Source organism: Cnephaeus nilssonii (genome assembly GCF_951640355.1).
Source record: "Cnephaeus nilssonii genome assembly, chromosome: 13".
NCBI classification, from domain to species: Eukaryota; Metazoa; Chordata; class Mammalia; order Chiroptera; family Vespertilionidae; genus Cnephaeus; species Cnephaeus nilssonii.
This window is the reverse complement of record NC_137084.1, coordinates 70,766,333-70,779,174: the sequence shown is the minus strand read 5'-3', so window position 1 is coordinate 70,779,174 and position 12,842 is coordinate 70,766,333. Positions and strand designations below refer to the sequence as shown.

Here is a 12,842-nt window from a genome sequence, read left to right as displayed (position 1 = left end):
GTGTGTGTGTGTGTGTGTGTGAATAGTTCTGAAACTAAGACTATTATTATTTGAAAATTAGATATTGTTTTATTTCATCATGCAACTTCATAACTGTCTTCAGTTTGTGTATTTCCCCCCCCTGTTATACCAAGTTGAGTCTGTTTATTTTCTTTCACAGACAAGAACAGACCTCTGCAGGTTTAAATCATATCTTAGCAGCATTTGTTATCTTCCTCAAGGCTTCGGCTGTTAACTTTCGAATTAAAGTGTGTGAGTTAGGAGATGAAATTCTTCCTACCTTTCTTTATATTTGGACTCAACATAGACTTAATGATTCCTTAAAAGAAGTAATTATTGAATTATTTCAACTGCAAATTTATATTCATCATCCAAAGGGAGCCAAAACCCAAGAAAAAGGTATAAAGGAAGTTTTTGCTGTTTTGAATTTCCTTCTTCATTGAAACATAGAGGCTTAAGCATGAAATGGGTATTTGGTAGGAGGTAATGACCTACTTTTGGATTGCTGTGCTTACTGATGATATTAGTCATGATGATACTTTTCGCACACGTTTTTAGAATTTGGAGCTGTGGTAGAAAATCATATTTTGCCTTAACTATTTGTTTAGTATAATGCTAGATATTATGAGGAATACAAACAAATATGAGCTACTATTCCGTCTAGGAGTTAATTATGGAGCAATAATTAGTTGCTGAGAGGTATGACATAGACCAGTGGTCGGCAAACTGCGGCTCGCGAGCCACAAGCGGCTCTTTGGCCCCTTGAGTGTGGCTCTTCCACAAAATACCACGTGCAGGCGTGCACGTACAGTGCGATTGAAACTTCGTGGCCCAAGCGCAGAAGTCGGTTTTCGGCTCTCAAAAGAAATTTCAGTCGTTGTACTGTTGATATTTGGCTCTGTTGACTAATGAGTTTGCCGACCACTGACATAGACTAAGTGTAAAAGAATTTAGAGAAGGCATGGTCTTATTTACCCACACATTGCTTTTATTAGAAGATAAAATAGATAAATATGGACTGAAAATAGCCAATCAGGTTAGTCAGTTCCCAAGGAAGATTTATACATATAGCCTTGAACCTCATAGTTATTCCAGGCCCCTGTTTACTGGGAAACCAGAAATGAATGACCCATGCACTCTTAATCCTTCACATTTGTCTTTTATTGAGAGAGTATTGCTTGGATGGTGTAGCTCCATTCAGTAGACAGGAACTTCATTGGGTGGACCTGGAACAGAATGAATTTTCTCATGCTCAGCCTTAGTTTGCCTTTGGGCTTGTACTAGCCCTTGGACCAATTCATCATGACTAGTTTAATGACCTTATTAAGATATCATGCTGCATTGAGTAATAGCCCTAAAATGAGGGAGAACTGCTGTAGCCACTTTTTAAAATCAAAAGTAGCTGTGTTTATTACACGAGTTCTAGTATGTATGGTTAGATATATTTTTAACGCATGAAACCACTGTGAGTCAAAGAATGGTAATTTTTCTTAGTTTATCATCTTTCACGTAGCTCTCACCAAGATGAAAGTCAGGTTTATTAGGAGATGGTGTGACATGTTGAGGGTTTTAGTTAACTGCATATTAGGATGAATTAAAAATTGTCAGGATGATGAAGCTGCCAGAAATGCTACTGTAGTGTAAGGCTAAGTAAGTAGATTTCGTGTTTTCTGTTTTGTTTGTGGGAAGTAATAGCCCATTGTCCCCCATACTGGTCAGATCACAGTGGAAGTATTATGTTCATCAGATTTTGTAAAGTCAGCATTTTAAGGGTTAGCATTTTAAATTGGTGAGTAATAAGTTGACTGGAGTATATCTAAGGAAAGAGGACTGGGATGATGAGAATTGTGGATAACATGTTATTTGTACACTAGTTGAAGAGACTGGTAAGTTTCTCTTTTAGACATACAGATAACTTGGTCCTCATACAAAAGAGGGAAATATCAACTGTATTTGTTTCAGGGGAGAGAAGAAATTAGAGAAAGTTTGCTTGAGATTTTGATTGAGTTGATTAGAGAAAGTTTAGATCAGAATATGGAAGAATTTTATAACAAATATAGTTAACTATGAAATGGACACAGCAATATGAAGTAGATCTTGTCAAAGATATTGTCAGAGGAGGTATTAGTACTGAACAGAATGTTGGACCAGATGTCTTCCAATGTTGTTCTCACCTTAACAGATGAATAATTTTGTGGGAATTGGTGGTACAAATGGAATATATATATATAATTTTTTGAATTACAGGTGCTTATGAATCAAGAAAATGGAAAAGTATCTTATACAACTTATATGATCTGCTAGTTAATGAGATAAGTCATATAGGAAGCAGGGGGAAATATTCCTCAGGATCTCGTAACATTGCTGTCAAAGAAAACTTGATTGACTTGATGGCAGATGTTTGTCACCAGGTACAGTAGGTCTTGTCACATTTTAAAATTTCTTGTTAATTTTTTTTACTGGGCTTTTAAAATCTGTGTTCTGATAAAAAGCCTTTAAAATTGCTTTGTACACGTAACTACTCTTTCCAAAGCACTATAAATATTTAGAATTGCCTTCTGACTTAAAAGGTAACTGTCCTGCATATTACAAATTTAGTGAAAAGTGATTATGAACTTTTTCATTCTTAATATATTATCTATAGGAAATAAGATTACCCTAACCCTAATATTTCTTTTTTGTTGTTGTTTTGTTTTTTTGTTCTACTGAGTTAGAAATCACAGGATAAAATTTTTTATTTTAAAGTGTACAATTTAGTGGTTTTAAGTATTTTTACTGTGCTTTATACCCATCACCTCTATTTAATTACAGAACATTTCCCCAAACAAACTTTTCACCTATTAGTGTCAGTCCTAATTCCCCACTTCTTCCAGTCCCTAGCAACATAACACTAATCTACTTTGTCTATCGATTTTTCCTAATTTGAACATTTCATGTAAGTACAATCATACATAAGTGTTTTTTTGTGACTGGCTTCTTTCACTTAGCATTATGTTTTCAAGTTTTAATCATATTTTACCTTGAATCAGTATTTCATTTTTAAAAATTGCTGAGCACTAACCGGTTTGGCTCAGTGGATATAGCGTCGGCCTGCGGACTCAAGGTCCCAGGTTTGATTCCCATCAAAGGCATGTACCTTGGTTGCGGGCACATCCCCAGTAGGGGGTGTGCAGGAGACAGCTGATTGATGTTTCTCTCTCATCGTTGTTTCTAATTCTCTCTCCCTCTCCCTTCCTCTCTGTAAAAAATCAATAGAATTATTTTAAAAATTTAAAAAAATTGCTGAGTAATATTCAATTGTGTGGCTGTTTTACATTTTGTTATCCATTCATTTGATAGCTTAATGTTTCTGAAGTAAAACTTTTTCCCTCAAGATTTGGTTAACATCCTGGATAATTTTACTTGTCATTATTTTCTTAATGCTAAATTTATGATTTAATTCCTTTGAAAAAAGAGGTTTTTGCTTTGCTTTTAAATATCTTGGTTTTTCTTAGTAAATGTTACCAGGAAATAAAGCTAATACTCTTTTTGGTAATATTTGCTCTCTCGAGAGCCATGGCAGTCATGCAAAATTGTTTGTTACTTTATGACTTCCTTGTATCTTCATTTGAGGAGTGACATTGTTTTCTAATAGTTCATTAGAAATAGTTTAATAACAATATAAAAAAATAGATCTTTATTTTTTTATTTTACAGATTTTTAATGAAGATACCAGAACTTTGGAGATTTCTCAGTCTTATACTACCACACAAAGAGAATATAGTGTACCTTGCAAAAAGAGGAAAATAGAATTAGGCTGGGATGTAATAAAAGATCATCTTCAGAAGTCACAGAGTGATTTTGAACTTGTGCCTTGGTAAAATATAACTTTTTTCCCCTCTTTCAGTGTCATTTTAGTCTCATTTAGTTTATCTCACAAAGACCTCCTTTAATCTCATTAGCTAGTAGAATAATTTCCCTGGCCTTCTGGGGTCATTTGCTCCCAAACCATTCACTGACAAAGGGAGGATGATTGCCAGGACTTGTTGAGATCTACCACCATGGCTCATCTGCTGTTGCAGGGACAGGGCCACTTTTTTAAAGCATATTGCCATAGCAAGGAATAAGCGAGAATGGGTGCCTACTAGGCAATCACTGGTGTGTCTCATGGAATCATTCAGTTGTATACCTCAGTACCATGAGACTTAACATGCATAGCACCTTTTTGTAGAATTATATTAGGAAGAAATTAAGGATGCCTTAGCCGGTTGGGCTCAGTGGATGGAATGTCAGTCTGGGGACTAAAGGGTCACAGGTTCGATTCCAGTCAAAGGCATGTATGTTGGTTGCAGGCTCCTCCCTGGCCTGGGCCCTAGTCGGGGCTCCTGCAGGAGGTCACCAATGGATGTGATGTGTTTCTCTCACATCGATGTTTCTCTCTGTCTTTCCCTCTCTCTTCCACTCTCCCTAAAAATCAATGGAAAAATATCCTCAGGTGAGGATTAACAACAACAGAAAGAAAGAAAGAAAGAAAGAAAGAAAGAAAGAAAGAAAGAAAGAAAGAAAGAAAGAAAGAAAGAAAGAAAGAAAGAAAGAAATTGAAGATAACATCCAGAAATGACATATTTGGACCTTATGCTGTGACAAAAGGCTATTTTTTTCTTATTTGCTGTGTCCTTTAGTGTCATATAAATAATTAAATAATCAGTGGAATTCTGTGGGGGGAAAAAGTTGGTCTGGTAGAAATCTTCAGAATTCATCCAGTTCAGCCTGTTTTGCTATACTAAAGAGATAAGTGAAACTGAGAAAAGTTAAGCAGCCTGCCTAGGGACTGATAGAAATTTGAAGATTATAGTCAAACTTTGATTAGTGTTCTTTTGATATTTACAATGTTGATGTAATGTTTAAATATAATTGACTTGTGCGGGGGAAAGTGTATTTATTTAGATACCTCTTGCTTAAGCTCATGTTTGTTTTATATAGTTGAGGGTGCCTAGTTCAGATTTGTTAATTTGTACATTCAGTAAAGAGTTATTATTTGAACACCTGCTATGTGCAAAACATTAGAGATACAGAAGTGAATAAGATAAAGTTTCTATTCCTGAGTAGCACCCATTTTGGAGAACTCACAGCAAATATTTATTGAATTAACTGAATTAATGTCAAGGGAAAACAGTTTTTTGAGGTTTTGTTTGTTTTCCTGTTTTGAAGGAATATTATCGTTGGCTGAAGAACAGGGATGGGTGCAATAACGCAGGAGTATAATATTGCTAATTTAGTTTTTCTTTAAAGTTTTTGTGTAAGGGAAATATAGCTTACCCAGCTAGGCAAAAAGCTGTCACTTCTTGACACTTTAGGAAGTAGGGCCTAATAAAAATTAAGAGCCAGGTTATTGTGAGAACAGTATGGAAAATACTGATGGTGATATTTTAATTAGGGTATTATAAATGGTACTGTATATGTTTTTTAGCTTGTTAGTGGAATTAAGTAATTTTCAAGTTAATTATACTTTTTTTTTTCAGGTTACAGATTGTAATTCAATTAATATCAAAATATCCTGCTTGTTTACCTAACTGTGAGCTGTCACCATTATTGATGATACTATACCAGCTTCTACCTCAACAGCGACGTGGGGAACGCACACCATATGTGTTACGATGCCTTATGGAAGTTGCATTGTGTCAAGGCAAGAAATCAAACCTAGAAAGCTCACAAAAGTCAGAGTTATTGAAACTCTGGATTAAAATTTGGTCTATTACCTTTCGCAATATAAGTTTTGAACAAATACAAGCTGAAAATTTTGGCTTACTTGGAGCCATAATTCAAGGGAGCTTAGTTGAGATTGACAGAGAATTCTGGAAGTTATTTACTGGGTCAGCCTGCAAACCTTCATGGTAAGTTAACTATGCATTTTATCAGATTTTGCCATTTTCATATTTACATATTTTATTTATATATACACACACACAGGGGTGGGCAAACATAGCAGTAGATTCACCTTTGTGAGTATGCAAACATAAGAGTTTATTTTTGTACTAGAGGCCCAGTGCACGGATTTGTGCACTGGTGGGGTCCCTCAGCCTGGCCTGTGGGGATCAGGCCGAAACCAGCTCACTGACATCCTCTGAGGGGTCCCAGATTGCGAGAGGGCGGTTCTTGGGTGACACACCCCGGAATCGGGCTTATCACCCGAGAATTGTAGCTGCCAAGTCACCGCAGCTCGGCAGCTCCTGTGTTGAGCGTCTGCCCCCAGGTGGTCAGTGTGCATCATAGCTACCAGTCAGACAGTTGCTTAGGCTTTTATATATACACTGAGTGGCCAGTTTATTATGATCTCTGAATGCGTAATAATCTCTGAACACATAATAATCTGGCCACTCAGTGTGTGTTTGTGTGTGTGTGTGTGTGTGTGTGTGTGTGTGTGTGTATCCTATCTAATAATAGACAAATATGCAAATTGACCATACCTCCGACACGCCCACAAGCCACGCCCATCAGCCAATCAAGGCGAGTATGCAAATTAACCCAAACCAAGATGGCTACAGCCACAGAGATCAAGGATTCCTAGGTAACAGAGGAAGCCAAGCTTTCCTCCTGCCCTTGCCAGGCCTAAGCCTCCACTCAAGCTACAAAGTTTCAATTATAGAAGGTAAACAAATTCAAACAAATGGCGGCAGAATGGAGCTTAAGAGAGCAGGCCAGGGTTGCCGCCAGCAACAGGGGAAGCAAAGCTTTCCGCACACCCTGCCCGGGCCCACCTGCTTAAGGCAACAAAGTTTCAATTATAACCCCAACAGAAATGGCTGCCAGCCTCGGAGGGAGCCCCAGGCTTGGCTCCGCTCCAGGCTACAAAGTTTCAATTGTAGAAGGAAAATAAATTCCAGATACTAGGGCCTCTGCTTGGGTTGCTAGGGGGCGTGGCCAGCCTGCAAACCACCACAGGCCCTAGCTCAGGCCGCCCCACACCCCAAGGAACCCCCACCTGATCCGGGACGCCCTTCAGGGCAAACCAGCTGGCCCCCACCCCTGTACCAGGCCTCTATCCTATCTAATAAAAGAGTAATATACAGATGGATCATCACTGCAACACACAATATAGCTGCCCCCATGTGGTCAAAGATCCTGCCCCCATGTGGACACAAGATGGCCACCACAAGATGGCCAGCAGGAGAGGGCAGTTGGGAGGCACCCGGCCTGCAAGGGAGGGCAGTTGAGAAGGACCAGGCCTGCAAGGGAGGGCAGTTGGAGGTGATCAACCCTGCAGGAGAGGGCAGTTAGGGGTGACCAGGCCGGCAGAGGAGGGAAGTTGGGGGCAAACAGGCTGGCAGCAGAGTGGTTAGGGGGTGATCAGGCTGGCAGGCAGAAGCGGTTAGGGGCAATCAGGAAGGTAGGCAGGCAAGCAGTTGGGAGCCAGCAGTCCTGGATTGTGAGAGGGATGTCCGACTGCCCGTTTAGGGATCCGACTGCCCACCGGGATCGGGCCTAAACAGGCAGTCGGACATCCCTCGAGGGGTCCCATATTGGAGAGGGTACAGGCTGGGCTGAGGGACAACCCCCCTCCGTGCACGAATTTCGTGCACCGGGCCTCTAGTGTGTGTGTGTGTGTATATATATATATATATATATATATATATATATATATATATATATATATGTTAGAGGCCCAGTGCATGAATTTGTGCATGGATGGGGTCCGGCCAGCCTGGCCAGGGGGAGGGGACATGGGCGGTTGGCCAGCCTGCCTGCTGGTCGAACTCCTGGTCGAGGGGACAATTTGCATATTAGCCTTTTATTATATAGGATATACACTGAATGGCCAGATTATTATGCGTTTAGAGATCATAATAATCTGGCCACTCAGTGTATAGATTAATAGTATTATTTGTATTATTTCCATACGGACAACTGTAAACCTACTTTTGCCAACCTCTGTATACCGGGTGTCCCAAGAACGTGTATCTACACTTTAACAGCTGATAGCCCAGTTAGGGTTTCTTTCTTTTCAGATTTAACCCATTGGAATTAATTATTATTCAAAGTGTGTATACATTTTTTGGAATGTGCTGTATATTCATGTACCCCCTGATTTTTGAAATTTGTAATTGCAGTTAAAGATTGTTAAATTCTATTTCAGATGCTTTTATTGTTTGTCCAGGAAGTCTTAATAAATAAATAAATGTAAATTTAGTTTTAAATGTGGAGAGATTACTAAGGTCAGTTTTAAAGAATTAAATGCTTTAAATTTTTTTATGGGTAATTTGACAATTTACCACTTGTTTGCTCAATATTCATAAACCTTATTGTTTTAGTAGTACTACATCATTAAAGAGGTTACTTATAACACTAATAATTCTTTGTTTTGTTACAGTCCTGTGATATCCTGTTTGACTTTGGCACTGACCACCTGTGTAGTTCCAGAAACAGTAAAAATGGGAATGGAGCAGAATATATGCGAAGGAAACAGAAGTTTTTCTTTAAAGGAATTGATAATGAAATGGCTCTTATTCTATCAGTTAGAAGATGACTTTGAAAACAGTACAGAGCTGCCCCCAATTCTTCACAGGTAGTTTGAGTTCATTGGTGTGCTGCTGTTCTTTGGTTTTGTTTAGTCATTCTCCATCCATTACTATTTGATGCTAGATGGCTTTATTTTGCAGTGATAGTGCAGGATTTCCCAGAGCTAGCCCAAATATTAAATACTCCCTTTGTTGTTACAGTTTTCTTTCTTTTTGCCTGGATCTTAGCCCATGTACTTTTACTTTATTTTTGTCACTCTACATAGTGAGAGTAAGAGGGATGTGCACAAAGAATGCATATAACTCTCTGAGCACTTAGGTGTTCTTTTGTGATCTTCTGTAAATAGATCCACCTGAACATATAACCAACTCAGGTGTATCCTGGAATCATAATGAGAGTGTCTTCTGGGTGAAATATGTTAAATTAGTGGATGGATGAAAAGAGGAAAAGGCAAAATGGGGCTTAAGCCCTAGAATGGGGAGCAGCTTGTCCACGTAACCTTACCATAGTCAATAATTGGAACTGAATGATTGGAGGACAGACCTCTGGGTCCTAGTGTTTAATTTCATAATTGTTTTATTTCAGAAATGAGCTTTACAGCTTTGCACATGATTTTGCTTCTAGAAAGTGTTAAAAATATTAGTAACATAAAATGTATGCTCCTTAAATTCTTTCAGATGTTAAGACATTCAATGTAGATGAAGGCAGTTTTAATTTTGGATCCAAATTTTAGAGGTATATACTAAAGTCAGACATTGATGTTTAAGTTTAAAGAATACTTTAAATGGCTTTGGTGTTCTAAGTGAAGATTTTTATTTTCCTTTATAGTAATTTTCCTTATTTCGCACTGGGGAAAATTCTTGTGAGTCTCACTATGAAAAACTGTAAAGCTGCAATGAATTTTTTCCAGAGTGTGCCAGAATGGTATGTTATCTAATAGAGTTCTGTGTTTTTTTAAGTTATATCTTTAATTACATCTTAGAAATGTTGAGCTAAATTGGTCAACTAAAAAATTGCAACTGTTAGCTAGGGAAATGTTTCTTATAATTTAGTGATGGCAATTTATGGTCCCTAATTTTAAATCTAGTTTACTATTTTTAGTATAACGTGACATTTGTCAATGGAAGAAATAGAATGTTATGATGGCCCTGGCTGGATGGCTCAGTTAATTGGAGTGTCGTCTATACACCAAAAAGTTGTGGGTTCAATTCCCAGTCAGGACACATTATATAGGTTGCATGTTTGGTACTCCATTGGGGAGCATGCAGGAGGCAACTGATATTTCTCTCTTTCTCCTTCCTTTCTAAAGTTGGTGGAAATATCCTCAGGTGAGGATAAAAAAAAAAGAATGTTATGATGGGAAATTAAGACAAAATTTATGTGAAATGAATTTTTTAAAGATATGACCCATTTTTATATGTTAAATAAAATCTGACTATGTTAGCCCTGGCCAGTGTCGCTCAGTTGGTTGGGCATTGTCCAATGCACCAAGAGGTTGCTGGTTTGATTCCGGTTGGGGCACATACCTAGGTTGTGAGTTCAATCCCTGGCGGGAGGTGGCTGATTAATGTTTTGTTCTCACATCAATGTTTCTCTCTGTCCCTCTCCCTAAAAATCAATTAAAAGAAAAATCTGACTATGTGACCTTCAAAAACAAATGATAAAAAAAGGCAATGATATTTGAAGAAAGAAAAAACAAAAATAAATTTTAAAGCCTCATTTTAGTTGATGGACTCAAGGTTTTGTTTTGTGTGTTTTTTCCCACTATGACTGGCATGAAGGTTTTTAATTTCCCTCAAGAGGGCTTAAGATGAAAAAAATTCTACATTTTGGAGCAATCAAAGCTTAAAAAAGGGGAATGCTTTATAATGTTATTGTTCATGTTTATATCTGGTGTTATTAATGTTTTCTTCTTAATCCTTTCTGAATTTTTCTTTGAGATTGAAATTTGTATTTGTTCTGTGCATGTTAGTAAAATTTGCTGCTGAATAATGAAATTTGGTTCAAGTAGGTATCAAAGTCCAAAGAGGAGAATTTAAAAGAATAATCCAATACTTGCATAAACAGTCGTTGAATAAGTTAATGTTTTCATTTGTATGATATTGCTATTATATGAATATGAAATATTAGGTAGTTTAATTATTAATTAAGATCTTACTTTCTTGAAGTGAACAGCACCAAAAAGGGAAAGAAGAGCCTTCATTCTCAGCAGTTGAAGAACTATTTCTTCAGACAACTTTTGACAAGATGGATTTTTTAACTGTTGTGGAAAAATGTGCAATAAAAAAGCACCCATCTAGTAGAGGCTTTTCTGTCCACCCAAATCTCAAGGAATCACTGGATCGCTATCTTCTGGGATTGTCAGAACAGCTTCTAAATAACTATTCATCTGAGGTGAGATTTTTAAAAATAACTAAGGCCCATATTTCATTCCACTTTGCAGACTGTTTAGGAAGGAGAATTAGATAGGAAAGGCACTAAGAATGGTGAGAAGCTTCCCTTTAAAAGGAAAGTGACAATACATGTCAGCTAATAGTGAAAACAGCATGAAAAAAGGAAAATCAAAGAATAATAATTTGATACTCTTTGTACCAACAACTCTGGTAAACACAATACAAGTAGAATTCTTTGAGTGGGTTTATGGTTAATAATAATAATGGTTTTGAGTAGAGCAATTTGATGAAAAAGTGACTCAGTTTTGTGGAGGGAGGTGTTATAATAACAGAAAAGTATATAATTGAAACTGAATGTCACAATCCTTGCTAAAGCCTTTCTTAGATAATCTCAGCCATAATAATTCATCTTTTGATTTTCTTAATACTTAATATTTCTATTTTGAAAGGATACTTAGCATCTTCCTTGTACCATAATTTGTGTATATGTTTTATACACAAATACCTCTTAAACCATGCTATAAGTTCCTTAAAGGGCATATATATGTTTTTATTAATTTTTGTACCTGCCACAAGCCTTGTTACATGGTAGATGATAAAGTATTTGTTGAATAAAATAAAAACTATAAGCTTCTCAAAGGAGTGAATTCATTAGCCAAGAATAGTGAGCTAAAGAACCAGAGAAGGGACACTGTTCCTGTTTCATCTGCCTTAAGTCAGTAACTTAGTTACTGACATTCTTCAGGATCACAGTTGTAACCACTTTCATTACAAAGTAATATGGTGTTCTGTGTTTTCCCCTAAAATGCCATTTCCCACACTATTGGAACAACAACAACAAAAAACCCTACTTTTTCTGTGTAACCTTTGCAAAATCATTACTGTATTTTCCGGCGTATAAGACAACTTTTTAACCCAGGAAAATCTATGCGCCCAGTCGTCTTATAAGCCGGAAAATACGGTAATAATTTTATAAAATTGGCTAAACAGTACCTACTTTCAAAAAATATTTGTGTTAGTGTATGGAATCTATAAAGCTGAATAAGTCAAGGTTCTTGTCCTTCAGAAGCTCACAAGGTCATTTTAGTATTTCTTTATGTGAATCTAATTTCTGTGTATGTTCTAAGAGTTACAGACACTTATTTGCCTATCAGTTTATTTTTTCCTTCCTCCCTCAAATACTTAAGGGCCTTTGTGTGCAGAACTCTGTGCTACTTTAAGAGGAGATGTCTTACTTGGCCATGATTACATACTTCCTCTGTTTTCTTGAGAATCCTGGTTATCACAACTCTGCAGGGATCTCTTAGATGTTTTTTAGAGATAACCAGAATTATGCCACTATTAACTCAATTTACTGTACTTAATGTTTTTTATTATGTACATAAATTTGTTCTTATAAGAGACTAGAGGCCCAGTGCACAAATTTGTGCACAGGGCTGATGGGGCCAGGCCAGCGGGGGGAGGCGGGACGGGGACGCAGGAGGTTGGCCGGCCAGGGGAAGGGGCCGTGGGTGGGGCCAGCCCAGGGGGAGGGGCCACAGGCGGTTGGCCAGCTGGCCCCGCCCACGATCGGAGTGGGGGGTGATCAGGGGCCAGGCCAGCGGGGGGAGGGGCCACGGCAATTGTGGGGAGCCTATCGGGGTCCCAATCAGGGCTGTTGGCTGCCGCAGTGCACATCATAGCGACTGGTTGTTCCCGTCATTCTGTCGTTCCGGTCACTTGGCTTTTATATATATAGATAATCATAGAGTACTCAAATTACTTACGAACTATGTGTTTTTATTTGTGTTTTACTTTTAAGACTTCAAATACAGAAACGCTTGTCCGGTGTTCAAGTCTTTTGGTGGGTGTTCTTGGTTGCTATTGTTATATGGGTGTAATAACTGAAGAAGAAGCATATAAATCAGAATTATTCCAGAAAGCCAAGGTAGGAGAATTTATGTAAGTTCTGGA

The 12,842-nt window shown here is 37.8% G+C and overlaps 1 protein-coding gene across 3 annotated transcripts in view; it reads left to right on the top strand.

Annotated features, from left to right (window-relative positions):
* The window catches only part of ATM (ATM serine/threonine kinase), a 145,104-nt gene that overhangs the window by 22,970 nt on the left and 109,292 nt on the right, over nucleotides 1-12,842 (top strand). For all 3 annotated transcript variants that reach the window (XR_013814363.1, XR_013814364.1, XM_079787341.1), the window contains exons 8-15: nucleotides 161-399; nucleotides 2,248-2,411; nucleotides 3,696-3,856; nucleotides 5,502-5,873; nucleotides 8,348-8,542; nucleotides 9,325-9,420; nucleotides 10,665-10,890; nucleotides 12,691-12,816. Coding sequence is in view for 1 of the 3 variants with exons in the window: in XM_079787341.1 (XP_079643467.1) it covers nucleotides 161-399; nucleotides 2,248-2,411; nucleotides 3,696-3,856; nucleotides 5,502-5,873; nucleotides 8,348-8,542; nucleotides 9,325-9,420; nucleotides 10,665-10,890; nucleotides 12,691-12,816 (1,579 nt within the window). In the remaining 2 variants the exon portion in view is untranslated. The remainder of the gene's footprint in view (nucleotides 1-160; nucleotides 400-2,247; nucleotides 2,412-3,695; nucleotides 3,857-5,501; nucleotides 5,874-8,347; nucleotides 8,543-9,324; nucleotides 9,421-10,664; nucleotides 10,891-12,690; nucleotides 12,817-12,842) is intronic.